This window comes from Neopsephotus bourkii, unplaced genomic scaffold, assembly GCF_033783945.1.
Source record: "Neopsephotus bourkii isolate Nb327-2 ecotype Australia unplaced genomic scaffold, CSIRO-AGI_Nbou_v1 NB_1036, whole genome shotgun sequence".
NCBI classification, from domain to species: Eukaryota; Metazoa; Chordata; class Aves; order Psittaciformes; family Psittacidae; genus Neopsephotus; species Neopsephotus bourkii.
In genome coordinates this window covers 2044573-2071807 of record NW_026901525.1, presented here as the reverse complement: position 1 = coordinate 2071807, position 27235 = coordinate 2044573, and the positions used below count along the sequence as shown (strand labels likewise).

Sequence of the window (27235 nt, the reverse complement as noted above, 5' to 3'; positions counted from 1 at the left end):
CTCAGTTATCTTGGCGGGGAAGAAAGAAGAAGATCCAGCATACCATGGAGCATGCATGTGGTGTCACCACACTGGACCATGGCTTCTTTCTCACTTGTTCTGATGTCCTGAAGGGTTCCTCTGTTCCATGAAACCAAAGTCTGATCTGAATCCTGATCTTTAATCCAAGATGTTGCTGTCTTGGACTCCAGCAGCTTTGCAGATGGACTTCATGCAGGGCTCAAACTGCTCTGCACAAGCTGAAGGGAGCTCAACAAGAACCAAACACTCTTGGTTTTCTTTGCTTGTTCTGTTCAGGTACTAAAACGCCAGGGCTACGATGAAGGCTGTGACATCTGGAGCCTGGGAGTGCTCCTCTATACGATGCTCGCAGGGTAAGTGCCTCTGTCTCGCTGGAAGGGAACAGTTGGATCTCTCCTTGGTCTCTGCTCCCCGCCTGGGTCACACGACAGTCAATCAAACACTCTCTATTCTCTCCCCAGCTGCACTCCATTTGTAAATGATCCCAGTGACACTCCCGAAGAGATCCTGAGCCGGATAGGCAGTGGGGAGTTCTATACCAGTGGAGGCAACTGGGACACTATTTCTGACATGGCCAAGGTAGGGTTTGATATTCATCTGTGTTACATTAAAGGGCTGTGGTCAAGCACAGCCAAGGACTGAGAGGCAAGTTTAAAGCAGGCTGGGGAGGGAGGACAGGAGGGAGGAGAAAGCCAGCAGTGTGGCTGCTACCCCAAGAACAGCAGTGTGTCTCTCCTTGCTTTGTTTTAGCTGTGGCTGTTTGCACAGAACACCAACCTTGTGCTTGACCCGTGCAGGGTTTGCTGCTGTGTTAGACCTCCCAGGCCTATCAAAACCATATTTTATACAAGAGATTGATGTCTGTGGACTTTAAACTTGGCCTCTTGAGTTTAAATCCTAATTTGGGGGTGGACAAGTGGTATTTCTGCATTTCAAGTTATGAAATCTTCTAAAAACTAACTTCCCAAATGATGCCCTTAGGATCTGGTATCAAAGATGCTTCACGTAGATCCTCACCAGCGTCTAACAGCCAAGCAGGTCCTGCAGCACCCGTGGATAACACAGAAGGACAGCTTGCCCCAGAGCCAGCTGAATCACCAGGACCTTCAGCTTGTAAAGGTACAAAGTCTGGGCTGGACCTTCAGCTGGTTCCTCGTGTATCTTGGGTTCTTTGGAGAGCAGTGGTGCTGGGTGGGTGACGATGGTGTGGACAGTGTGGGATGGGAGGTTGGAGGGGTTGTGGGCCAGGGGAGGCAATACATGAGAAACTGGGGTTTTGGAGAGGAAAACCTAGGGAGGTTCTTTAATGGCATGTCAGTATGGGAGGGAGATTTAAAGAAAAAAGCATCACAGAACCATAGAATGGTTTGGATTGGGACCTTCAGGGGTCACCTAATCCAACCCCCCTACAATGAGCAGGGACACCTTCCGCTAGATCAAGTTGCTCAAAACAGGGAAGATGCCTTTGGCTTTCTTGTGGGTCTGGCTACTCTGGTCCCTCCTCTTGTAAAGCCAGGAGTCTGAAAGAGCTCTTCAAGACCTAAACACCTTCTCTCATGCCTTCTCTCCAAGGGGGCGATGGCTGCCACGTACTCTGCACTGAACAGCTCCAAGCCAAGCCCCCAGCTGAAGCCCATCGAATCCTCCATTCTGGCCCAGAGGAGGGTGAAGAAACTCCCTTCCACCACACTGTGAGGCTGGGGGGGGCTGCAGCCAAGCTGTGTGCACCCACCCAAGACTAGGGGCAGGAGGTCGGGTGGTCAATGCCTACACTGGAGCTCCCTTGAGGACTTGTTCTCCAAAGGCCAAGTGCCTTCCTGTTTCTGAGACTGGGCTCCTCCTTGTGTGGACTGAGAGAACTTCATTGTAAAACTTTTTTGAAGTGTAAATTGTCGATTTTTAAAGACATCCATCTGTGTATATGGGAACTAGAATGTATAACTGATGTCAAGTGGCACTAAAAAGCAGCTCTGATTCACCCCTCCCTGTGTTGGGCCAGGTATTTGTTTGTAGCTACATCATTTCTTAGAACTGATCCTTTCCAACACCGTTGTGGCTGGAAGACTGCATCAAGTTTGGGGTTTAGGCTTTGGGCTTTTTCCTCCCTTGAACCTTCGGATGCTCTTCCCAAAGTCAACCCTGCAGATTCCTTGCCAGAAACATTCATGTTTGTAAGGGACTTCCCTCCCCATCCCCTTCCCTTGTGTGTGCTTAAGGTCGATTTTTCAGACTCCACTTCTTGTGCTTCCCCTGCCCAGAACCTGCTGGGTTTGGTTCATTCCTCCCCTCTGCCCTCCCATCTTCATGTTCTCCCCATCACTCCCCAGGGAGCTTGTCACCAGTGCAGGTGGGGATGACAGAGGAACCTTCCCTTGAGCAAAGCCGAGGCTTTGGGCTGCTCTGGCTGCTGCTTTTGCTGTCTTTGGGTTTCTTTTCCTTCAGCAGGAACCTCTGAAACAAAGCACCCTTTTTTACTTTAACTTGGTTCTACAGCTCAGGGTTTGTTTCTGAATCCTACAATAAACGTGTCATTCAGTTGACGGTATTTTACTGACTTTTAGCTGCAGAATAAGTGACCCTGGTCGTTTCCCCACATCGTACTGGTGTAATGATTCTTGCTGCCTTTTGGGAGAGCTGCAAAGCTTTCTCATCTGACCCTGTGATGGGAAAAGCAGCAGGACTTTGGTAGGGCTGCACATTACACCCCCTTCTCTCAGGTGCAATACTTCCCTTTGCAGTAGGAAGTAATTAGATCCAGTTGCGGAATAAGGCAGGAATCAACAGGAAAGGTGGCAGGATGAGGGCTGTGGAGGAGAATTTCTTACTCTCAGGACACTTTAGTGAAAACAGAAGCCAACACTTGGAGGCAAACTGTGCTAGAAATCAATCCCTGGCCCACTCTGACTTGCAGGGAAGTGCTGATGCTCCCTGGTTCCATGGTGGCTGGAGAGCTCCTGTGCTTCAGGCTATGACTGAAGCCAGCAAAGGTTTTCACATGAATTTCTCCTACTTTTGGCTGACTGTATAACTAAAGGGGAAACTTTCTCTTTTGTTTCCCTCTTTTTATTAGTCCCAGTTACTGTAAAATGGAGACTTCCATTAAAATTTTCTTCTCTGAGATGTACAGCTCTCTCCTCTCTACCCTCATCCAGGCAGGTCCTGCTTTCATCCCTGGAACAGCCAGGAAGAAGCTGAAATAGTCACAATTTGGTTTTCTGTTATTTATTCCAAGTACTGCCCTGGTGTCCAGTGCTGAGAGGAGGAGCCAGTCCCACTGGATCTTCCCACTGGCACACTCGAGCCCATTTTCAGACTGTTTCCTACACTGTGCTTTAAGGGTCTGGAACAGTGGATGGGGTTGGTCATGCTGGTGGTGACCACCACTCACTGTGAACCTCTCTCAACTGTACAGACTGTCAGGATGGGTCTTAAACCAAATGTTCCCCCTGCTTGGCTGGTGGCTTGCTTGTACAAAAGGGTCAATGGTTCCAATTACCAGCCAGGAAAAACATTACAACCTTTGCTGAACCCTCCCTGTAATGGTGCTGGTGTGAGGCCAATGAGTGACAACTCAAAGGTGTGTAGGACACAACTGGGTGCAGAGCTCTGTGGGCACAGGAGCCTGGGCATAAGACAATACCTGGAGTGTCAAACCCCTCTGCCTCACTGGGGCTTCAAGCAGAGGAACTTTGTGTTTGATGCAGCTGCAGCTTTGGAACCTCCATCACTTTGGAGAGCAGAGTGAACAAGGAGGGCTCTTTGCTTTCTGGGGTGCTTCTAACCAAGTTGTTCTGAGTGATCTGTAAGTAAAAGTAAGTCTTGATCTTTAGTTCCAAATCAACCAAGTGCTGTTACTTTTTTAATTCCAGTCCTCAATAAAAATTGACCTGTTGAACTTCATGAGAACTGGAGGTGTTTGTAACGGATCGGGTGAACCCTTTCCTCTTTCTGCTTTTAGCCTAAACAGTATTAAACCTTGGCCAAAATACAGTTGTGACCAACTGCTGTTGTCTTAAGTGGAACTGCATTATTTGAGGTGAAAACTGGGCCTGTGGCAGGCTGGGTCTCTAATGCCTGTTGGGGGGAGCCTGTGTCTTAGAGAAGACCCAACAATCTGCTCTCACATGGGTTTGAGTCCTTCAGCTTTAAGTTGGGACAAAGAGGATATAGAGTTAACCTTTGTCTTGATTTGAAAAGGGACAAAAACGTATTTAACTTCCATACATGAGGAAATCTTTACAAGGAAAACTGCTTGTGTTATTTCAGGTGTTTAATAGTTGACTTGACCTTCAGGATTTTGTCCTGTACACTATATGGAAGCTCAAGGGAGCAGAAATCCTGGAATCCAGCCTCAAATAGCAGAGTCAACCTGGAATTAACCTGTGCGGAAATAGCGTGTTAATCCAGAGACAAGGAGCCTGCAAATAGTATTGAACAGCTCTACATAATACAGCTTCTGTTATAAGAAAGGTTAAACTTTCCCCTTTTGGGGGGTAAAGCAGCAACGTTTCTGTTGTAAAGAGGTTGACCCAGCTGAGAGGCTGTTTTCCTGCTTCCCACTGCATAAAGTGGTCATGCCTTCCTCTTAATGATGCGGTTCTGACCTCTGTCAAATTAACCAGAGCATAAATAAATGTATTTTGGCCTGAGAGATATTCCCATCATGGTTATTTTAGGCTCTCTTTAAAACTGAAGGTCAGGAACTTTCTCAGCAATCATCCCTTCTTTCCCTTAGCGAAACTTCACTGAGCAACCGCTCTGCTTTTCAACTTGCACCCAACTCATTCCAATACCCTCTTCAAGTCCCCACCTTCCACTTAGTTCATGTCATTCTTTTTCCCTATGTCTTTAGGCATTTGTGGACAGTGAATGTGCAGCTGGTGACCTCCTGGGTACCACCAGCTCCTCGTGGTAGCCACTGCTGCCTTCCCAAGAACGTGGGAGGCTTCAGAAACACTCGGTGGCTGTGAGTGTGTGTGAGGGTATGTGGGGCGGCTGCTGCGCTTTCATCTAATATTCAACAATTTAATCCCCCTTTGAATGCAAAGAAAACGTTTTAAATATTTCAGGGTCTTCTTTTGCAAGTACATAGGAGGCTCTGAATAAAACCTTCATTCATGCTATGAAAGCTGGAGGGCCGCTGCCATTCCATTTTCTTGCCTCTGGTTATTAAAACATCAAGCTGTCTTCCTACTTAAGCTCAGCTAACTTCAGCCTTCCTCCCTTTGTGTCACACTGAACACCTGCCATTAATACTAATTCTACTCCGGAGAGAAACTCCCTTTCAGATATGCTTGTCTGAAAATAAATTGACATGTAAAAGGTCTCTTTTGTTGGGCAGCGCGTGTAAAGTGCTGGGGTAAGAAGCTGATCACTTACAAAAGGAGCCACTGACTCTTTAAATGATGTGTGGGGAGGGGGTTATAAATGTTCCATATAGAGGGTGATGCTGTAAATGAGCTGACTGGGGAAGGATTTGCCTGGCAGCAACCTCTGTTTGGTGTTAGGCTTGAAGATTTGGGGTGATTTTTGGCTAAATCTGTGCTGATAAAGCCACTGCACTGCCTCAGGTGAGTGGCTGCACTCCTAAGGACCCATTTAGACAATTACTTTGGGGAAAACTGGGGTTATTAGCTCTTTGCTTTTTAACACATGCAACAAAACTGAAGAGCCTTGGTGAGGAGACCTTCGATGCAGATGTGTAATGAACTCCAGGACTCTTGTTTTGCCTGGGACAAAAGTTTGTGTCACTTTTCATTAGGAAACAGTAAAAGACTCCGTGGTTCAAGTGTTTATTCTGTTGTACAGGAGCAGTGTGAGACAGCAAGAGGTAAATATGGTTACCTGTAATAGAAAGAAGTATTTACTTTGAGTTCCTCACACCCTTGAAGGAGGTTTTTTGGGCCAGGCTTTGGAGGGGAAGGACATGGCTTGGAAATCTGCTTCAGCGCTGACAAGTTTGGGTCCTGTGAATGTGGATGCAGGTTCAAGTTTTGAGGTGCGGACAGCATCACTGCTGCTCGTTGGGCTTCTGAGTCTTTGAGTGAAGAAATAATTCACTTCATAATGAAAATCAAGTTGAAATATATTCAGGACTTGAAAGGAGAAGTGAAATGTGCCCATTACACAAACCTAGATCAGCTGGTGTCACTTCTGGTTTAGCTGCTGTGCTGCTCAGCTCAAATGCTGTCTTGTTTTTAAACAGCAGATGGTGTTAGAAACCTGTAACAGGTGGAACCTCTTCAGTTTTATGTGTGAGCTCAGAAGTAGCAGCAATTTCGTTCCCCATGGGGTGGTTTCTTCACGAGATAACCAGCAGCCAGCCCTCTGCTCGGGTATTTATTATAGGAGGAAAAACTTCTGAATCACATGTGTTCATATGAGAGAAAGCAATTCGGATTTGACTTATTCTGGTTATAATGAAAGGAACCTGGTAATGCTTTCCATAATCCTCTGTTTAGCAACTCTGAAAGAGAGATGTGGAGGGAGAAATGAGCTGTGTTTGCTGGTGTGCCTCAAAACCCAGCTCCAATCTGCCACAGTCTATTGGTTTCTTGTCTATGATAATGGCACTTTGCATGCTTAAAGTGTTTTATAAACATTTAATTACTGCAGCATTTGACTCCACGCCAGGAATCTCTCATTCATCTGCTTCTTGCAAGGTTTGTGAAAATGATATTCAAATCACAGAATCACAAGAAGGGCTGAGTTCAAACTTCACTTCCAGGAACCTCCGTTAGCGGGAATCCGGGACGTCGCTTGTCTGCGCTGCCACGTTTGCAAAGCGAGTTACTCCTTCAGCCATGGAAATGGTAACGTGGGTTTGAATGCCTGTGGATTTGAGGATTTGTCAGTACCCCAGGACAGGGAGCTGCATTTTAATCATATTAAGGAAAAGATATGCTAAATTCCCCTCAGCCTGTGCTGTATGAACCTCTGAGGCAGGCGGGGGTTGCAGCTATGTCTAGACTGGAGCCGTGTTTGATCCCCGCTCCCCACCGAGTCCTCAGCTGCTGTAAGCAGCAGGAAAATCATGGTTTGTTCAAAGTCGCTTTTTTCCGCACCCACCAAACTACTTGTGATTTTAACATGTGTTCCCCACCCCAACTCCCAGCTCTACTTCTTAAGAAAGGTAAGAGAAATGCAGGTCTATGGAGTGGTTTTACTGCCATGCCATTGGCACACCCCCAGCCTGGGGGTCAACCACAGGGAAGCCCCCAGAAGTTGTTGGGTTTGTGACACTGAGTGGAAGCAGCAACTAAAAGTAAAAAATCTTGTATTGGATTAATAATTTCCATCCAACCATCTGCCTCTTCCACCAGCTCTTTTATGTACAGCAGATTCTTAAACGCATACTGGGTGTGCATTTACTTTCCATGAGAACCCCGAGTTGTTGGCTGGCTGCACATGTGTTCTCGGGGATGCACGCAAAGGATCACTTCTGGTCATGGCAGCAAACCCAGAGGAGAATTTGTTCCTCTGTGAGACACGTATGAGCTGACCCTGGTGTACGGAGGAGAAAACTGAGGTCTGCAACCGCTCATGTTTGCACTCTGTACTGTAATTCTGAAGGCACATCGTGTGTGCCATTGCTGGCAATCAGACCCTTTTAAATAGGACAGATCCCCAATTTCAAGCCACCAGCTCACTTGCTCTGCGCTCACTCTCTGTTCAGTGAGTTGCAAGCACATGATGAGCAGCCACTTAGGAAGTAAACCAGGAGTCCCCTTTTCCTGCTCTGCTTAAAGAAGGGGTAGGGAGCCCTTGTGATGTGTCATTAAAGCTGGCTTTTCTCCTTGTGGCAGAGCAGATTTGATCAGACCCGCCTCCTAGTTCCAGCTGCTGGGTTTGAACGCTCTGATCTGTGCACTGGGTGCACGTTAATTATGGAGGCAATTCCCATGGATACCAAGAAGAATTGTCTGTACTGGCAAAAATGATCCCAGCTGGGAAAACAGGGAAGGGAACAAATGTGTTGAAATATTCAGGAAAAAGACTTCAGAAGTTTCTGGGAATGTAAGTGGAAAACATTTCTGGTGTTCTTGTACACCAGTGTGCAAATCTGTCTTGGTTTAAAACAAAGATACAGGTTGTTTTCATTCCGGGTTGCAGGAGCTAATCCAGGGTTGCTGCTTTATCAGCACAGCAAAACTGAATTTGCCCCCTTCTTGTTATCCACATCCACTCGGGATTTTCACCCCTGCTTTTGTACCCCTTAAGCCCCCCCTGCTCACCTGCACGGCACCACAAGTGTGTGTTGAGAAACCAGCCACCAATTTGTGTTTCCAGAAAGGCAACTCCCTGGGTGAGGCAGGCAGCTCCGGGCGAAGGGCTGGTAATTCTGGTTCCATCCGCAGTGCTGGGGCTGCTGTGCAGGACTTGGGTGAGTGACTCCCCTTTATGCTTCATTCTTCTGCAATGTATGAATTTAAATAACTCAGTTCTGGGTAAATTAATATTTGAAGGGTCTGCTCAAGGAAAAAGAGCACTCCCTGGTGAAAAGCGAGGGGAAAATACCTAGTCAAGTGATGTGCAGATATGGAAAATTAAACAAATAGGATTTAAAGTTAGTTTGTAATTGTTCAGCTGCGAGGCCTTATGTTCAAACTGCGTGGGGAAGACCAGGTACTTTTATTTAACTATATAAATAGATGATTTTTGTTTCTTTGGGTTTGTTCAGAGGGTTTTAGGAACATCCCAATAAACCACACAATGGCTGTAACTTGTATTTCTTTCACTAATTTCTCTCCAGCAGGAGCACAGACACTTCTCAAGATGTTGCTAGCTCATATAAACATTGAGAATAAGAAAAGCTGCAGGACTATTAGGTTGGATTTCCATCTCTTTCTCATCCAGGGCACCTGCTCCCCATTCCCTCCCCTCCCCAGTCTTCCCAGCTGTCTGTCTGTCTCATTTATGTCAATTAGAGATTCAATGCTGCCTGATTTAATTGGCCTGACTTTCCTCTCTAATAGAAGCCCAAGCGAAGGCAGGGCAGGCGGGCAGGCAGCTCTCCATGGGCTGCCTGCCCGGGGAAGGAGACTCTCCCTTGCTGTTGGGAGGGCTGGGGCTTGTTTGCAAAGTAGAGCACAATAACCTGTTTGTTACTATCCATGATGGGGAGGTTGGTGACCTCCTAACAGGGATGGGCTGCAGCAAGATGTGATCTGAAAGCTTGGGGGTATTTCTCAGTGGTTCAGGAATCTGTGAAACCAGGCGCCCGCCTCGGATTGGCTTTTAGTGTGCTGCAGTGGTCAAGATTTGCCACATTTCCTCCTTCCACGAGGTCAGTAAGCAACACAACTTCCACCAACTGCAGCCACAGAGGGCTCGTCCTTCCTCTTGAGCCTGAGCCACCCCCAGCACTGCTTAGCTATGAGCAAAGCTGACCAAGGCCTTGGTTTCACAGGGTTTACACAAGGGTCTGACCCTGTCCCCCCCTTTGGGCAGCAAAGCTGGAAGCAAAGCAGATGAAATCTCTGCCATGCCTCTGCTCCCCCTCCAAGAGCCGGATCCTGGGAAGCAGATCTGACCTACTTCTTCTCCCTGGCTCCTCGCTTGCAGCTCCCTGACAAATGACACAGCCCTTCAGCAGCTCGCAGCAGAAAAACGAGTTTCCCAAAAAGCTGGCCCACAGAGGCGTCAACGTTAAACAGCAACAGTACCATCTAGTGACTTGGGCTTACAGAGAGCATCACTTGGAGGGGGAAGAGGAAACCTGTGAATTAGGAAGGCCAAGCAAGGTCCCAGATTTGTAAATGAGATTCTATCTCTCAGTTCATTTGGATTTAGGAAACAAATAATGCTGATGCTGCAACAGTCCTTCTTTCCCGGGGTTCACAGTCCCATTTTTAGGCTCCTGCCTCCCCGCTGAACCCAGCCCTGACCCACGCTCCCTCTGCTGGTAACGTACTAATTGATTTAATGTGTTCACAGCTTCTCACACACCCACTTGCACGCACAGCAGCAGCTCCGTGCGAACGCCTGAGATGAGATTCAGGGCTGTGGGGAGTTCTCCCTTCCTACCAGTGAAATCCTGAATCAGACGCAGGCAATAAATCAGATACAATTCAATTTACTAAATCAAAATTAGGCCCAAAACTGAACGTAAAGGGCCCGTTCCACACAGCTCTGACATGACACACTCTCCTTCACAGCTGAAGGGAAGAAATCGAATTAGAGCATTTCTTTTTCCATCAAAGGACATTAGTCCTCATACAGGCTCGTTACGCCTCACCATCATCTATCGTGTGCAGGAGTTATCCCTGTAAGAATTCCACTTGACTGGAGCTACATGTCCTGCATGTAAGAAAAAAACCAAAAAACCACCAAATACAAGTTTTCTACTAAGAAAGCCATTTTCTTACTCTGTATTTTGATGATTTTGTGAAGGTGGCAACCGTTCACAGCGATTTTTTTGCAACACACGTGTGCACATCGCCTCTTTCCCTGTTATCACATGTACAAAGTGCTTGAGGAGAGGTGATACAAACCCCAACACTGCAGAACTTCAATACTAAAAGCCTTTATCAAGCCTATTAAATGCCACTGGTACCAGCAGGAGAAATTGCTCGGCCAGCTCCTCAAATGTATCCCCCTCTTTGCCATCAAGAGTGCAGCACTGCCTGAAGTCCACTCAGCCTTGCTCCTGGACTGGTGAGTGCCTGACAATTTTCTGGTCTCAAATGAAACAGAAAACTAAATTAGCAAATTAATTGTTTGCCATGTTTTTCCTTGGGCCTCATCAGCTGCCTCAGGACCTGCAGCCAATCCAGAGCCCCTCTCTGCAGTCCCGAGTAGAAGGTGGAGCCCTGCGCTGGGTCCTGCTATCTACCAAGTGTCAGTCATGTTAATTTTAAATTACTTTTGTACAGCTTGGTGTCAAAACGATTAAAGCATGAAAAGGAAAACTGAACTGGAGGGAGGAAAAGGGGGAAGAGAGAGAATGAATAATTTACCTTGCATTTACGAGCAAGGACACTTGGATTTCTTTAACTCCTCAACTCTGAGAAGCCTGAAACTTGTATTTCATAGAATCATAGAGTTGGTTGGAAGGGACCTTAAAGCTCATCCAGTCCCAACCCCTGCCACAGACAGGGACACCTTCCACTGGAGCAGCTTGCTCCAAGCCCCTGTGTCCAACCTGGCCTTGAGCACTGCCACGGATGGGGCAGCCACAACTTCTCTGGGCACCCTGTGCCAGCGCCTCAGCACCCTCACAGGGAAGAGCTTCTGCCTAAGAGCTCAGCTCAGTCTCCCCTCTGGCAGGCTCAAGCCATTCCCCTTGCCCTGTCCCTACAGGCCCCCTGTCCAAAGCCCCTCTCCAGGTTTCTTGTAGCCCCTTTAGGCACCGGGAGCTGCTCTAAGGTCTCCCCAGAGCCTTCTCTTCTTCAGGCTGAACAAGATCTTCTGTAACCTGCTTGGGACCGTGCCTGAGGAGTTGCTCGGGATCCTCGTAGTCTATAGGGGGACAATAACCACTTGCAGCACGAAGCCAGGATTTTACCTGCCTTTTCCCAGGTAAGGTTTCTCTCACCACTGTGCTCACTGCTTGTTGCAGTCAGCAACGCAAAGCTCCCCATCCCCACATGTACACCCCTTCTCCCCTCCCCAGCACTCCACTCCCAACAGGGTTTACTCCATCACCCGCACGTACTGTGCCATATAACAGAAATGCATCATCACATACAGCCTGAAATGTGCAAGACTGAGAGTTGTCGGGTTGCAGCGTAACATCCCTGTAGCTCTCTGCATCTTGTTCACACAACCAACCCACATGCATTGGGGAAATTTGGGGGTTGGGACACAGACTGCTTTTATCTCTCTTCTTAACTTCAACCACAGCTTCGTTCCCTTTCCCACTACTGAATGGGATCATCAGTGGTCTTTGAAATCTCATTCTAAATCTCTTGAGGTCAGAAGAACAGCAAAAAGATTTGTAAGAGGGCAACTCGACAGCACCAGAGAATGCAAAACAAGTTTAGCCACTTCTGTTGATGTTTATTGTGTCTTCAGCTCATACACAAGAGCTCCTCCTTTCATTAATAAAAAGGGCATAAATATTTTGAGTTATTTTGTCTTGAGGGACTACAGATTGCAGTGAGGTGGCCTCAATGGATGATCACTACTAGGGTGACAGAGCTGTCTGGGAAAAGAGAGCCCAGATACTCACGTGTGATGTATCCTGCAGGGTGTGTGTGGGCTTGAACTGATTTGTCAAATTTGAGCAGATAAAACAATTCCACTAATGGTTGTTTTCTGGAAAATGAGTTTGTGCTGTCTTGGCATTTTCTGCTCTGTCTTGTGCTGTCTTCTCACTACCTCTCCTTGGCAGCCACGGAGAGGAAACACCTGTATCTTCTCCCTGCATTTGACTTCTTTGGCCTTAGGACTAACGCAGCCTTGCCAGGACCCAAACAGGTCGTGCAACGGGTTCAAAAGCGTGCTTGAAATCTGCTCCAAAAGGACTTGTCTGACTTCTCTAACGTGTTTGCTTTGGCTCGGTCATCTCCACCTCCACTCATCCTCGTGGCTTGTAGTTCCTGTGACCTGCAGCATAGTCTCCAGTGAGATGGGGAAGGTGAGCATCAGAGCATCAGCACCCTCAACAGTGGCTTCTTTGGACAAAGAATGCCATCCTCTCCTTGTTCCCCCATGTTTCTGCTGCCTGCTCTTGGAGCAGGGAAATGGGGCAGGTTTGCACAGAGCTGGAGCATCGCACAGGCCTTCACTTAAGCATGCAGGCATGGAAAAGTTTCATTAACAGCAGGATTCCCTTCATGCAACGTTTCCTCAGCTGCTGTGTCACAAATCCAGCATTTAACTGACTTCTTTTTCCCTTTGCCATTCAGGAAGCTCCTGTAAACTCCCTTCATCCTCTTCAGTGGCCAAGCAGGAGGCTCTGGAGATGAAGAGCACAGCCTCTTGCAGTGTGTTTCAGTAACATCACTTCAGACATGCCATGTGGGAGCACGGAGTATCAAGTACTCCGGTCTGATACCCACAGCTCTCCCTGTTTAATACACGCTTAGTACTACACCAGCAGCTATATAAACCTAACACCTTTTTGACTGGATTCTGCTTGTCCGGATTCAGAGTGATCTCTGCTGACTTGAGCCACTTAAAAAATAAACCCCACTGTCAGCTGGAACACTAAAAGTAGTGTAACTACTCTCCAGGATCTGGTAGTTATTGAAAATAAAGCACAAGTCTCAACCAGATTATCCTTTTTTCCCGTAACCAAGCAGGACTGCCCTTCTACCCAGCGCTGGGGAGCTGACAAAACAGCACGAGAGGGATTTGCACTGGATCTATTATCAATAATGCTGTTAAATCACTTCCAACTGCAAAATGTTTCCCTATCAGTTATGAAAGGGTTTCAGATTCAGCACTGTCTGCTGGCCAGGCAGTTCACGTCACAAACTGAACACAATTCAGAAGCCAGAATGGTTCATTTATACTTAATCACAGAACCTGGAACTTCTAAGGCTTATGTGTACCTCCGACATGGATCCCTGTGCTGGGCAGTGGAAGCACATCCCAGTTCCCAGGACTCACTAAAGCTCCTCAAGTGGTTAATATTAAAGTGGTCCATACTGGAGTGTTTGCCATAAAAACAAGAGGACAAACAACAACTTGCTCACACAAAAGCACACAAAAAGCACATTTAGGAATGAACTGATTTCCCTCAGTTAAGAGTTCATGAAACCAGGGAACTGGGGGCTTTTTTATCTATTTCTCTCCAACACTTGCATTTCCTGCAGTTGGAGAAGAAGAATTTGAGTTCTGTTTAATGTGCTGGGGTGGAGTTTTTAGGCTTTTGATAATCCTTCCATGATAATTTAAACTATCAACCAGGAAACATAAAGCTTTTCAGTGCAGACGATTGAAACAGCTCTTTGTTGGATGACGCTCTATCCTCTTGAAGTATCCAGGATGATTTATTCTAACGGGACATGCAGACAAAGTGACGTTTTCCTATCTCCTGCTATCTAAACACAAGATTGCAGTTACTCCAACACAACTGGCATCAGGATGCGGCGTGCTATGGGCTTTGCAATGGTGGCTGTTTATTAGCTTTCCCCAGGACCTGCCTTTTTTAATTGAGGAGGAAAGAAAAGGATCTGGAAACAATCCATTCTCAGGCCAAGGGTTTTGAAGGCATTGTTTCGAATTTGCTGACCTGCTCCAAGGAAATCCTGCATAAATCCATGGATCTGCTGATGAGTAATAGGAGAGATTTTGTGGTTTAGTATTTTGATGGCAGAAGGGATGCAGCACAGGACTGACACAATAAATACGTGTATTTACAAGGCACTGATTGGAGTACAAAGTAAAACTGCAGCGGAGACAGCAATGAACTAAAAGGTATTCAAAGGGAGCCAAGGCCGAAAGCAGAGCACAGATCATCTTTAACTGAGTGGTGCTGGAGGGGTGTGAAGCCAGGAGGTGTTTCTTAGTCCTCAAGAGCCAGAGGCTGCTCTTTCCATAGATCAAACTATAGAATTCAGAGCTAAACCCAAGATCAGGAGGTGAGGACACCTTTCACCCTCGCTTTACATTTGGATTTTAGGTTTGTAAATGGAGCCATGTACAGACTTAGGAATGGTGTTAAGGAAATGAAGGCATATGGAAGGTGCTGGGCATCCAGAATCAGGGAATATCAATGGCCGTGTTTGGTCGCTAACAGGATTTATGAGTATCTACTCGCTATAATGAATCCTTCTCTTCCACATAATTTCATTACATCCTGCCCACTTTTCCTGAGTTGTCCCAGCATCCAGAACTCATGGATTTAGTGGAAGAAGGGAGTTTTTGTGTCAGAGTTGCTTTGCAACAGCAGAAAGGATCCACAACTGTGTTCAAAGGGCGTTAAACTTTGGGAACCAGGGGACATGAGCTGGTGCCAGGCCCCAGGTGAGGGGAGGCAGAAGCCAGGTCTGAAAGTGTGAGGCAGGATCCCTAATGCCCGTATCTAATGAACCACACGGTTATTTACTGATGCTGCGTGTCCTTGCTTGTGTATTGCGGGCATTCATCAGCGACTCGCTTTCGACACCCCATACACACTGCGTTCTTCCTCCCGTCGCATTAAATAACCCAAGTACTCAAACGCAGAGCCCCAAAAGCCCTCTCACCCTTGAGTCGAGCCAAACGGTAACGTGTCTTGCCCCCTTGAGAAAGCCTGGTTGGGGTGCGGGTGGCAAAGCGCATCCCCACCGGGGACAGAGGCTAACCCATTGCCTCCAGAGCAAGGTACGGCACGGGCTGGCCCCGCTCCTTCCCCCCGAGCAGCCGGTTCCGCGGCCTGGCCCCGCGGCAGGCAGAGGGCAGCAAAGGGAGCGCTTTTTTCCTTTCCCTTTTTTTTTTCTCCCGTTCTTTTAATGTTTTTTGTTCTCAGCCCTTTGCAGCCGGAGCTTCTCAGCCCCGATAGTGCCCAATGCTTACGGACGAGCCTCGACAACCCTCACCCACCACCTCCCCCCAGCCCACACCGGGAGAGCAGTGCCCCCAGCTCCAGGAAACGCGGGATCAAAGGGGCTGTTTCTGGGGTGGCTGCCCCTTGCCCTCGCCCCACAACCGGCCAGGCTGACCCCTCACTGCCAAGGCCGGGACGAAGGACTTTTCACCCCTAACCCACCCCGTCACGTCTCCTCGCTCCCCACTCCTCTCTTTGGGGTACTGAGGGGCTGTGCAGGGGAAGGGGGTGCCCATGCCCCATAACCGGACTGGGATCTTTGGATCTTTCCCTCCTGTTCCCGTCCCCCCCCCTCCCCGCTCCTAAGCGGGAGTTTCCAGGAAGCGCTGAGAGGAGCCGCAGCACCGCGCAGCCTCTCACACAGCGAGCTCCTTCCGCCGAGGCCGTGGCAGGAACGCCAAATAGTCCCAACCGCCTCTCTTCTCTCCCCCAGCAAAACGCTCAGCTCCGCTCTCCCTTAACGGGACACCGTTACAGAAACGGGAAAAGAAGCGTTTCCCTCCCACGCCCTGAACCTTTGGCTGGGACAAACCAGGAGGAAGCGATGTTGGGAGTGGGGGAGGGGAGGAGGTGAAAAAACCCAAGCGCCGGCTCGGGCGGAGGGATCCGGAGGCGCGGAGGAGTGAAGAGGCACGGGGAACGCTGAGCGGAGGGAGGGGAGGGGGGTGGTGGTGATGGTGAGCGGGAAAACGCGGAGCGGAGCCCGGAACTGCGCCCCCTCCCCCCGCTGCCGGCGGGGGCGCCGCTGAGGGCCCGGGCGGGAGTCGCCGAGTTCGGGCAAACTTTGCCCCGCGGTGGAGAGCGGAGCCGGGGTTGGGGCCGTGCCCGAGCCCCCGCATGGTGCCGAGTCCTCCCCGGCAGGTGAGCGGCCTCCCACACCCGCCTGCTTGCTTTTCCCACACGGGTTTTCCACCCGTTCTGGACGCGGGCCCCGCGTTCCTGTCAGCGCACCTGAGCCCTCCCGCCCGGCCTCGCCGCTCTTCTGCGCCCTGCAGATAAGGAGCCGGGCTCACCCCGCCCCACCGGCGGCCACGGGCACCCCAGGGGCAGGTCGTAGGCTCCAAAGGGATAAGCAGAGCTCCGGGCTGCACAATCGCAGCGCCACGTTTAAGGGAAGTTTGTCCCAGGGCTTCCCCTCGCCTTCCCCCCCCCTCCCCGCGGGTGTCTGACTCTCACAGGACCCCCCCAAAACCCTAAAGCTGCTCCTAGACGAGAGCTTCACATCCTGCCGTTAACCCTGCGGGGAGAGCGGGGCAAGGGGGCTGTGATCTAAGGCCTGATCCCCTCCCCCTATCCCAGTTACACAGGCTTCGTGTCCTCCTATTAACCCTGTGGAGAGAGGACAAAAGCTAAACTATGATCCTGCTCCGCTTCCCCCCATCCCGTTCCCAGCTACATGAGCTTCGCATCCTCCTGTTAACGCTGAAAAGGAGAGGAGAACAAGAGCTGCTGCTGATTGTAAGGCCTGAGCTCTGCTTCTCCCCACCCCCTCTTGCCAGCCCCATCCCCCACTGCAGCTCCCATAGACTTCCATCCCTCCCATTAACGCTGAAAGGGGAGGACAGGAGCTCTGATGGGTTTTTCTCAGGCTTACTCTGTTCTCCCTCCCCGCTACCAACCAATACCAGCTCCACAGCCCTGCATAAGTGCAAGGCATGCAGCTGGCTCTGCTAGCGCAGCGCCTGAATGCCCCCTTTACCCGCAGCTCCACAGCCCTGCAAGGGGGAAAGAAACCCCCTCTCGTTTTGCTTATTCATCACAAGCGGTTGGTAGTGTGCTTTTTAAAACGTGTGAGCTCTTGTTTTAGAAGCATCTGTGCTTTAAGGTTTTGTCTTGTGTCGTCTTGAATGTAGCTCTTCATAATGATGTTCTTGAAGTGCTCCATTTTTTGCCCTTAAAGTTGTATTTTATTAGCTTTTACTGGATCAGTGAAGGTCGTTTTAACCCTTTACATAGAGAAATCGGCGGTCACTTTAGGAAAAGGTTGCCTTTTTCTTTACTGATTAATGGTTACAATAATATTTAGAGGGGTTTTTCCAGACCAGCTGTGATGCATGCTAAAAGAAGCGTGTGCTTCAGCACTGATGAAAGTCATGTATGAGTTAATGAGAAGCTTGCAGAGTATGTGAAGCAAGAGAAAATCTTTAACCAGCTCTGCTGTTCCTTCTACATACCACAAACTTGTGAGCTGTAACCAGAAGGTGGATTGAATATGTGTGAAACGCTGCAGTAGGAGACTCTTGTCGTTGCATCACAGGTGGATGCTTGCTCAGTGTATTATCATTTCCAAAATACCTTAAAGTTGGGTGGGCTTGGGGGTGGGTTTTTAGGTGTTTGAAGGCTTTATACTTCAAAGTAGGTTGAAATCCTTGGATGAAAGATGCTGCAAGCCTAAAAAGCGTTCTTTTCTGGGTGCTTTTTTAATTTAATTATAAACAGTCTCTTGCTCCCCTCCCCAGTGCCAGCTGCTTCCTGGGTTAATAGACTGGTAACACATAAGAGACTCTCAGGTACTGGAGGAACGGTCACAGTGGTGACAACATTCTAGTTGTGGGACTTCTAATTTAAGAAGCATATTGTCGTAAGGAATAAGATCAAGGCTGAATCCTGCTTGCATTTAGGTCCAAATATAAAACACACTTTGGAAGGAGTCCCCAGTGAACGCTGAGAGTAATTAAGTAAAAATAAAACCTTTCCCTTCAGCCCCCCCATCCCACGTTAGCACAGGCAAGTAAGTGCAACGCTGTTTTCATGCCACCATTTTCATGATGTGTCCTGGTATTTCTTCATTTTGTATTGCATCTGAAACCCTCAAGTGACGTATAATTTCTGTGATTTGGGGGTATTTCTAGACCATACTTTTAAAGAAGTCACCCCACAGCATCCCAAAAGGAGCTATTGAGCAGTCGGTCTTGTCAAAGGACTGTGCTGCTCACAGCCTTGCCTTTCCAAACACCTATTTTTTTCCTTGTATTTTTCATATTTAATTGTTGAATTCCTTTTTTCCTTACATTAAGTTAATATTTATTAGTACCAGTTGGGGTTTTGTTTTCATCTTTTTCAAAGAAGAGAGCTTTGTCACTGAGACAATCACTTCACATTAAGGAGATGACATAAAAAAGGAGTGAAGGAGAGTTGTCTTGTGCTGGGAACATCAGTGCCGTTTTTGGAAAACAATACTATAGGAAATGGAAATGAAAAATACATTTTCTGCTGGTGGGAACCTGAAATGAGGCTAAAAGAGGATTTGATGTCTCAGAAAAGCAATCATTACAAGGGGGAAAGCGGGACTTTAGCATCCATTTGTGCAAGTTCTCTGCCTGAATATCCTTTTGGGGAACTGAAATTTGGCTCCAGTCTGGTTCTGAACATCTGTTGAATGGAATTTTAAAAAGGCACAGATTATAATCTTAGTTTCTGTTGACTGTTAAGGATGATAAAACAAAAGAAATGGATGCGCAAGTATACTTGGGGTGTTTTGGTTTGGTTTCGAAATAATGAGCTGCATGAATGTTCAGTGCTCTACACTACTGATTACCTGGTTGTACATGTGTTTGCCATACAAAATACAGCCTCTACTCCTTTCTGGAGCTCTTTTGTTCCTTTGGAATACTTCCTTAGCAAGCTTTCAAGTTTTGTTTTTTTCCTAACAGGAGACTCTTGGATTTTGGTGTCTCTGACCATTTCTGCACAAAGAATACGATGTATTTGAGGGGAAATCTTGAGAACTGTTGGGTATTCCCAGAACTGGGGCCATTTGCTTAGATTCATATCCTGCCCACCTGTCCTCTGCTGGGTTTCTGTAAATGCAATCACTTTGTGGCCACTCTCTCTGAATAGTACTACTTCAGCATCTCTTTCTGCAGTGTTTGTGACCTCCTGTTATTTGGGGAGCTCTTCACTGTAATTTTCCTTCCTATTTTTTTCCCCCTTTTTTTTGCTGGCTGATGCTTTTGCTGTTGTTTTATATTCCAAGCAAGGATCTTTGTGAATGCTTCAGCTCCAAATTTAGGTCATCTCCGGTGGAAAAAGGAAGACCTAAAAAGTAAAAATAAGATTTCAATGTGCCTTTAAAAGTGACAACTCTTTTGTAAAAGAAAGGTACAAACTCACTGTATCTTGTGGCTGATGGACTGGGGGGGGATGGAAGGTACCTTTTGTGGTTGAAAATGAAAGCCAAGTATCTTCATGTGAATGTAGTTTCTTTCCTATGTGCTTCCCTGGTCCTTTTCATTTTCACACCTGCTTTGAGCTTTAATCACTCAAATTATTCATAGACTTGCCCTGGAAAAAGACGAGAGTGACCTCTTCCCATCTGGAGTAGATGGATTTACCATCAATAATTGTAAATGGACTTGGATGACTTGGTAATGGGTTTTACGCTTGAAATTCTTAATTCTGTGATTTCATTGAGTTTTAAGACTTCTGCACATGGTCTTTCCTGAAGTGATAAGTTACAACGCAGAGATTTATTTCTTGCAAATTATCTCCTAGCTCTGGGCTCCCATCTGCGAAGAGCTCATGAGCCCCTCAAGAACTGCTGAGTCATCAAAGATTGCGCGTCTTCCACAGGAGCAGGCCTGTAAGTTGCACTTGTCTTTTCTTCTGTAATTGCATACGACGTCTTTCATGACAGAGAACCTTGAGACAATTTCTGAACTCCACAGCCACAAAAGCAGTGCCTGTTGGGGGTTATGCAGTCACATTGATTCTGACTTAGCAGCCCCTCAGCCTGAGGGTATCTCAGGGCACGTAGAGCCAACTGCTTCTCAATTCCTGTGTGTTGCCAGAAGCAGGAAGCTGGAATTGATAGATATGTGTTGCTATTGCCAGCAACTCTGGCTTTTCTGGTACTTTAGTGGCTTAAATTACTAAGAAACCTGTGAGCCTGTTTTTTTTTGTTTTTGCTGTTCGTAGCCAGTGATCTGTAGTTTTAGATATATTAAATGTGCTAAGCTTCATCTGGCCTAGATGTATAATAAATACCTTAGTAAATGCAGTTAAGTCCAGTTTCCTCTATTAACTCAGAAGAGATTTCTTTCTTATCTGAATTGTTCCTCCATTCAGGAGGAGAGAAGCCTTGCATAGCTGGAGTTCACCTCATAAATCACCCAGACAAATGGAACTCGTGGCAGAAGATACAAAATGAGACTCATTGTGATTTAGACTCAATGAGCTTCGTGGTGTTCTGCTGTGGAAATGTGCTTGGCATGAGGCAAGAGGAGGCACCAAATGCACCTTCATGACGGAGGGACTTCCATGGGCTCAGCAATCCAGTGGTGTTATTTAATAGCTGCTCCATATTCCTTTAAAAGTGTCTTTTGCAAACAGTGCTGCCATCTTCTCACTGTTATGCTTCCTCTGATGCTCAGAATGCAATGACAGGTTCTTGGGCACTTTGGTGTCTGCTCGGCACTCTCTCGGTTCACAGAGCAAGGTTTGTTACTTCCTGGCACTGATGCGCTGGTCCTTGCAGCTGCATGGAAGGGCCACTTCACAAATCATCAGCTCTTCCCAGGTTTTATTAACCCAAGTTTAACCTTTAGTGATTAGTAAACAGTTAAAATCTGTTGCCCAGCCATTGTTCTTAGCAATTCCTAAGACTTGTCAACCAAACTGCCCCCTTGCCATCCCCATGTCAAGTGTCCTGTTCATCTTCTCTGGTGGTTCTGTTGGAGATGGAGACATGTAAAGACATCTGTAAGATGGTGATATTTTTGGTGCAAAGAAAGAGCATGCTCTTCAGCTTCTGAATGTGGACTTCACACAGGTTGCTAGTTTCTCCTTCCCCCGCTTCCCATATTTGGTGGAATGTTCATTGGTATTCACTCTAATGACTTCATAAACTAATGATGGACTTCACTAAGGGTCTGTCACTGGCTGGAACAAATCTTGCAGGAGAAAAGGAAGCAACTGCTTTTTTTTCCTAATTTCTAACAAGTATTTGAAACATAAATGTTCAGAATAGTCACTGGTTTCCACACATTCAACTGAGCTGCATTGTCTGTGCAACCACAACAGCTCGTGTGGCTTTGGAGAGCAGGTCCTGGACCAAATGGTGCTCATGTACAGGCTTCATCTCTTCCTGATCCCATCACAACATTGTGTCTGTTCCTAATGGTGGGAACTCTTCTAAGCTTTGTTTGGTCTTCTGCCTAATTTAAACAATTCATCTTGTCTTTATTCAATACAAGGTTATTTTCTACTTTTAGCTCTTTTATAATGTCTTCATTACTTACTGATTACAATACTGAAATAGGTGGGGGCTCAGGGGGCTCTTTTTTGATTCAAAAAGTGTTTTGACGAATACATTTGTTGGCACCTGCAAACCCTGGCCTTGTTTCCTCCACTCTTTTCATCTTTACTTTAAGGACCCTTCACAACAATCTCATCTCCCCTCATTAGGAGGGGTCTTCCCTTCAACTACATGAGAGCTTCCTGTTGCTGTTTTGTCATTTCTGAGTAAGGAAGATCTGGTATCTTGCAGCTCAGGTGTTGCTTTGTCTCCTCAGCTCTCCCAGGGGTCTTGCACACGCTTTCAGTTCTGCCTTAGGTTTTGATTTTGTGAGGTTCCCTACTATTTACATTTCCTCACTTATATCCTCCTCATACCATCTGCTACCTTATGTCTTGCTCATCTCTGAAATTGAGTGACCATATTTCATGCGATGCTGTTCTGCATTATTTTCTTAATATTTAATTAAAAGCTTCTGCAAGAACAAAACAAATTAGAGTTCACCCTGTGTAGACACTTCCACTGATTGTTAAGGTGAATAAGGACCTTGAAATGCCTTGACACAAATGAAGTTGTAACCAACGTTTTGTATGTTGTTTATCCAAAAGGCATCTTATCAAATCAGTGAGGAGAGTTTTATTACTGACAAAGCTAAGGTTATTATTAAAGAATGCTGTCTTTTCTAGAAACTCCTCTTCTTTGGAATTCAGCAGTTCCATTCAGTAGTATTTACTTCTGAGTGAGTGTGTGGCTGTGTCTTGTTAGATAAAAGCTGCAGCACTAACACTGTTTCGCTGAACTTAGCTCCTGACCTACCTTCTGAGGCCATGTCTACAAAGAGAAGATACATCAATCTGGTTTGTTTGATCTAATTACAGCTCTTTAACTATATTGAGCACAAGCAGCTAACCCCACTTTGTTATGCTGATTTAAGGTATTTTCAATGTTAATCGGGTGCACGGTGCTTTCTTGTATCAATTTACCTCTCACCATATTCTGGGCAGTTATCCCATGGAGTGCTGTTCTGCTACTCAGCTGTATGGGGGGGTTTCACAGCGTGTTGACAGGGAATTCTCAGGAATTGGGGGATTCTGTATGTTGCCCTGACAAATGACTGTTCCTTTTCTCCTGGCATCCATGGATTTTTTTGCTTATGCGACTTCTTTTTCAAAATGCAGCAAGGTTGCATGAAGAAGAAACTGGTAAATCCATTACAGTGCACATTCCTGTGAGGCTGCACAGGTGGAAAGGTTTAGCTGTGTGCCTTGTAGGGCTTTTGCTGCTTTGATAGCAGAAGAAACACATAAAGAGAAACAGGAAGATGTAATCAACCTGCTACCTCTGTACAGGATTTCTCTGAGCGGTTTACTAACTGGTGTACTGTTTCTGGGTGTAGCCAGCTAGCAGGGACTGATAGCACCGGGTACTGGTGCAGTACTGGGATGGCAGCAAGTGGCAGCCAAACACTGGGGGGACAACATCATGTTCCTAGAAACCTGTGCGGAGGCAGAATACGAGACAAAGTCTCTTCTTAACAGGCAGGAGCCCATTGCCCTCTGGGGGGGGATCAGCATTTCTGAAAACGAGACAGTTTTATGTCAGGCATGTTGTCATGGGATTTCATGTTATTTTTTTACGTATGTATCTGGAGAAGGTGCTGATCTTCTGTGTCGTAAAGCTTGGCAATGCATAAGAAATTACCTAGAGTTTTTCCCAGGCACTGTCTATGATCAAATAAGGGTTGGGGGGGGTTGAGGACTAAATATGGTCTGTTGAGCCCCAAGAAAGAGTTTGTGAACACAGAGAACAACTTCTTAATGGTTGTACACGGCCTTGCTCATCAGAGAAGGTGATTTACCATTGCATGGGTGTAGAACAGTATTGCAAAACTTCTTCAGAACAAACTCATTACAAACCTGAGCTTGCCCTGATTTGTACAACATTTGTAAGAGGCAGGGAAAGACACTGAAAGGTGGCTGGGAGCAAGGAGTGGAGACACACTTTCAGTGTTATGGATGTCCAGTGTAAAAATAGCCATTTTATAAGGAAAATGCAGTTTGATGAACAAGAGGTAATGGAACGAATTAATCAAAGGAACAGGGTCTGTATTAACAATTCCCGCAGGTGATGTCGTGCTGCTGTGGGCTGAGGTGAAGCTTTTCAACCAAAGTGTATCTAAAAATTTTCAGTTAGCCAGATAAAATTAATAAACCAAGAAACATTGAATCTGAAATGCCTTGTAAACTTTAAACTCAGAGTGCATAGGGATTGTTTGCATACATGATGCACCTAATGCAGCCCCTCATCTCCTCTGGAGCTGGCAGTTGCAGGGAAGTCCTGAAGTCACCTACTGAAAGGGTGGCCTGAATGGACAGTGGCCCTGGGTGGCATTGTCTTCATTTAAAAGTCCACTTTTGTAATTGAAATGCTCCCTTCTCACCACTATTATTCTTCCTGTATTTGCTATAGTAACAATGTAGCTGTCAGACATTAGGAGACCTGTAGATCCCAATCTGTAGATCCCATGCTGACTGTAAGACAGGAGGCAGATGCTTCTCTGTATCCCATAGGGATATTTGTGTATCCTCTCCTTAACAACATCTGAAGTGCGGGGCGTTCCACAACTTCCCACACTGGTGTTTTAATTGTTTAAACATCACTTTTGTTACTTTACCAAATCTTGAATCAAGTCTATTCCTCCTCTACTTTCAGTGGGCATGAACATTTGATTGCTGACCTTTACTGTAACAAAATGGACTATTGGTATTTGGCCCTTCTCAGCTATCGCATGAGCACTCTCCTTTTTCTTCTTTGCACGAAGCAAATCCAGTATTTCACTTTGTTCTTGGGGGTCAGTTTCCTCCCAGCATCTTTGTTGCTCTTTTGGTGCTCTTTGCAGTTGGTTTGGATCGAGTTTTATTTTCTTATGTGGCACCTGAAAATGGATACAGTATTCCAGCTGAGGCTTCACCCACACTGAGCTGAGCAAGATAATTGGCATGGGTGTATGTAAAGTAGCCTTAGTAAATATGTCTGTGTAATAGGCACAGTTGCTAGAGGTGAACTGAACCAAAGTTGAAGCTGAAAAGCATTTGAAGAAAGAAGAAAACAGCAACAGAAAAGTTACAGGATTCTGGTTTTGGACAAAACATTGATGATGTGAAAATACTATTTATGGATGCGAGGTGTCCTCTTGGTCTTTCATGCAGTTATCAGAGCACTGACGAGAGAGAAAAGAAAGGGGAAGGAAAAAGAAAGAAAAGGAAGGAAAAATCCCCAAATGGAAGATGCTGAATTTTCAGCACCATGCCCCTGCCTGTTGTTGCTTATAGAAACATGAGGAGGTAGCAGATACAAGGCAGGAGTGTTTGACAGCATGGAACGCTGTGTGTTTGAAATCACCAAAAAAACATCTCCAGTGGTCATACAGTTAAGACTAGGAGATCCCAAGAAGGGCAGCCATGAGTGGTTTGCTAAAGAGTATTGGTGGAGCAGGTATGTGTTGTCTGGAGAAATTAAGAGACTGAAGATGGAAAAAGATAGGTGATACATATTCCTACTGATGTTATTTATGATGGAAACAAAAAGCCCTTAGTGAAAACTAGAAATGCCTCCTGGGGTAGCACAATACTTTGGCTTTTTGGAAAGCTTTACCCTTAGAGAAGCTTGTTCTTTCATCAGTTCCCTGCAGAACCAGAGGAGCATCTCACTGCTGAGGTTGACTACAAGGATCGCTGTTTAGTTCTCCCTCCAAGCATTCTGTGATGGGAGGATTTGCTAAGCTTGTGTGTACTCCAGGGCCAGGTCAGGCTGTGTGTTATTCACTCGCATTATTTCATTCTCTTTATGTTGTTGTGACCCAGATGAATTTAAGAGGGATCTGAGCAGTGTGTTCAGTTTTCTTGTGTTTGTTTCTCATACTTTTGCCTATCTGAATCCAGTTCTTTGCACCATGATGCAGTCTCTAATTGGAATTGAAACCATACAAACTGCCTCCTCAAACTCTTGTCTCATTCCATGAATGGTTTGTTTTCAGATTCTTCTTTTATCTTTGTTATTTGATGTTTGCTTACATATTTTATTGCATATAATTCAAGTGCTGCAGTAAATACAGAATTACTAATGGTAATAGATTTTCATTATGCTTTTCATTATAGCATTTGAATACTTTTTAACCACCATAAATGTATCTTCACAACATTGCAAAGAGATTTTCCTCTCGTTTCACTGATGCAAAGCTGTCACAGTTCTCCACTGTATCTGTCTGTTCCACAGTGACAATAAACAGATTCCCAACTTGCCCCAGTAAACTTCATTCATCATGCATGAGGTTACAGGTGAGATTTTGGAGGCAACTGCTGGTGCTGGTTATCCCCCTAACATTGGGCTTGAGGAGCCTCCACTGTCTGCCTCACATCCGACTTTCAATCATACCTCTTTTTGGCCACAAGGACATGAGGCTGAAGCATAAAACCAGCCCCTTTCAGCCTGGTAGCCCCACCAGAAGGATCTTTTAAAATCTAATTTTTCTGATAATAAGACATTCTGTTCTATCATCTTCAATGTCCTCAGGACTTTCTTTGGTGCTAACGTAACCCTTTAGTTTAAATACCTGTGTTCAAGCCATAATCTGTGTGTACAAACTAACCCTGTCCTATCTCAGCCTGCCTTTTGTTGGAGCGGTATGGTTTAAGCATGCAGTTAGCTGAAATAAAACTTTAGTCCTTCCTCATGATAGATTCTTTGCTCTTAAAACCATTTCAGGAAGCCTCTTCTATACCTATTCTAGTTTTCATTCTTGAATATAAACTGTACCCAAGATTCTGCAGGAGAGCTGCTGCCAGAACATCTGGATGTGCCTCACCTGGTCTTTAGATCACATTTGTCATCTTCATTTTTGCCATGTTTAGTCATTTCCATGACTAAATCATGCTTCTGAGTCTCATCCTTCTCTGTTAACTCTGATGAGTTCCCAGTTTACAAGAATTTTGGCTGTTAGTCCCTGTGTGAACAGCCTTGTGATTTGCATTAATCTTATTACTGCATTCCTCAGGATTCCTGTGCTGTTCCAGAACCTCATCCAATTCTTCATTTAGGATATTCCAGTTTTTGTACTGATGCTTTCTGATGTTGTCAGTTATGAGCTATATGAACTCTTCTTTCAATTCCTCCTGCTTATGTCACTTAAAAGCAATAAACAGCATCAGTTCTGAGACTGATGCTGGAGGAGCTTGAAAGCTCTCACTTTCCAGCCCAAAGTACCCATTCCAGCCCAGCTCAGCATGGGGGGGGTTCAGCCGTTCTTCTACCCACAAAACTTTTCTTGTGCTAGTCTTCATATTTTCCAGTTTAACTTTTATTTTCCCATGTGGCACCAGATCAGATGCTTTGCTGAATTTTACATGGGTGAGATCAACTGTGTTTTCCTTGACCAAGAAAACTCGCCTTCCTTATCAAAGCAAGACATCAGATTTGTCTGGCATGATTGATTTTGTTAAACC

The 27235-nt window shown here is 46.2% G+C and overlaps 3 protein-coding genes across 7 annotated transcripts in view; 2 read left to right on the top strand and 1 right to left on the bottom strand.

The window, feature by feature from the left end:
* The window catches only part of RPS6KA1 (ribosomal protein S6 kinase A1), a 37683-nt gene extending 35122 nt beyond the window's left edge, over positions 1–2561 (top strand). For all 5 annotated transcript variants that reach the window (XM_061360717.1, XM_061360718.1, XM_061360715.1 and 2 more), the window contains 4 exons: positions 298–374; positions 483–600; positions 1003–1140; positions 1594–2561. In XM_061360717.1, coding sequence (XP_061216701.1) covers positions 298–374; positions 483–600; positions 1003–1140; positions 1594–1716 — 456 coding nt within the window. In that variant the 3' untranslated portion in view covers positions 1717–2561. The remainder of the gene's footprint in view (positions 1–297; positions 375–482; positions 601–1002; positions 1141–1593) is intronic.
* STX12 (syntaxin 12) overlaps positions 1–27235 on the top strand; it is a 350272-nt gene that overhangs the window by 54272 nt on the left and 268765 nt on the right. The gene's annotated exons all lie outside the window — the stretch shown is intronic.
* NR0B2 (nuclear receptor subfamily 0 group B member 2) overlaps positions 1–27235 on the bottom strand; it is a 167118-nt gene that overhangs the window by 26566 nt on the left and 113317 nt on the right. The window lies entirely within an intron of this gene.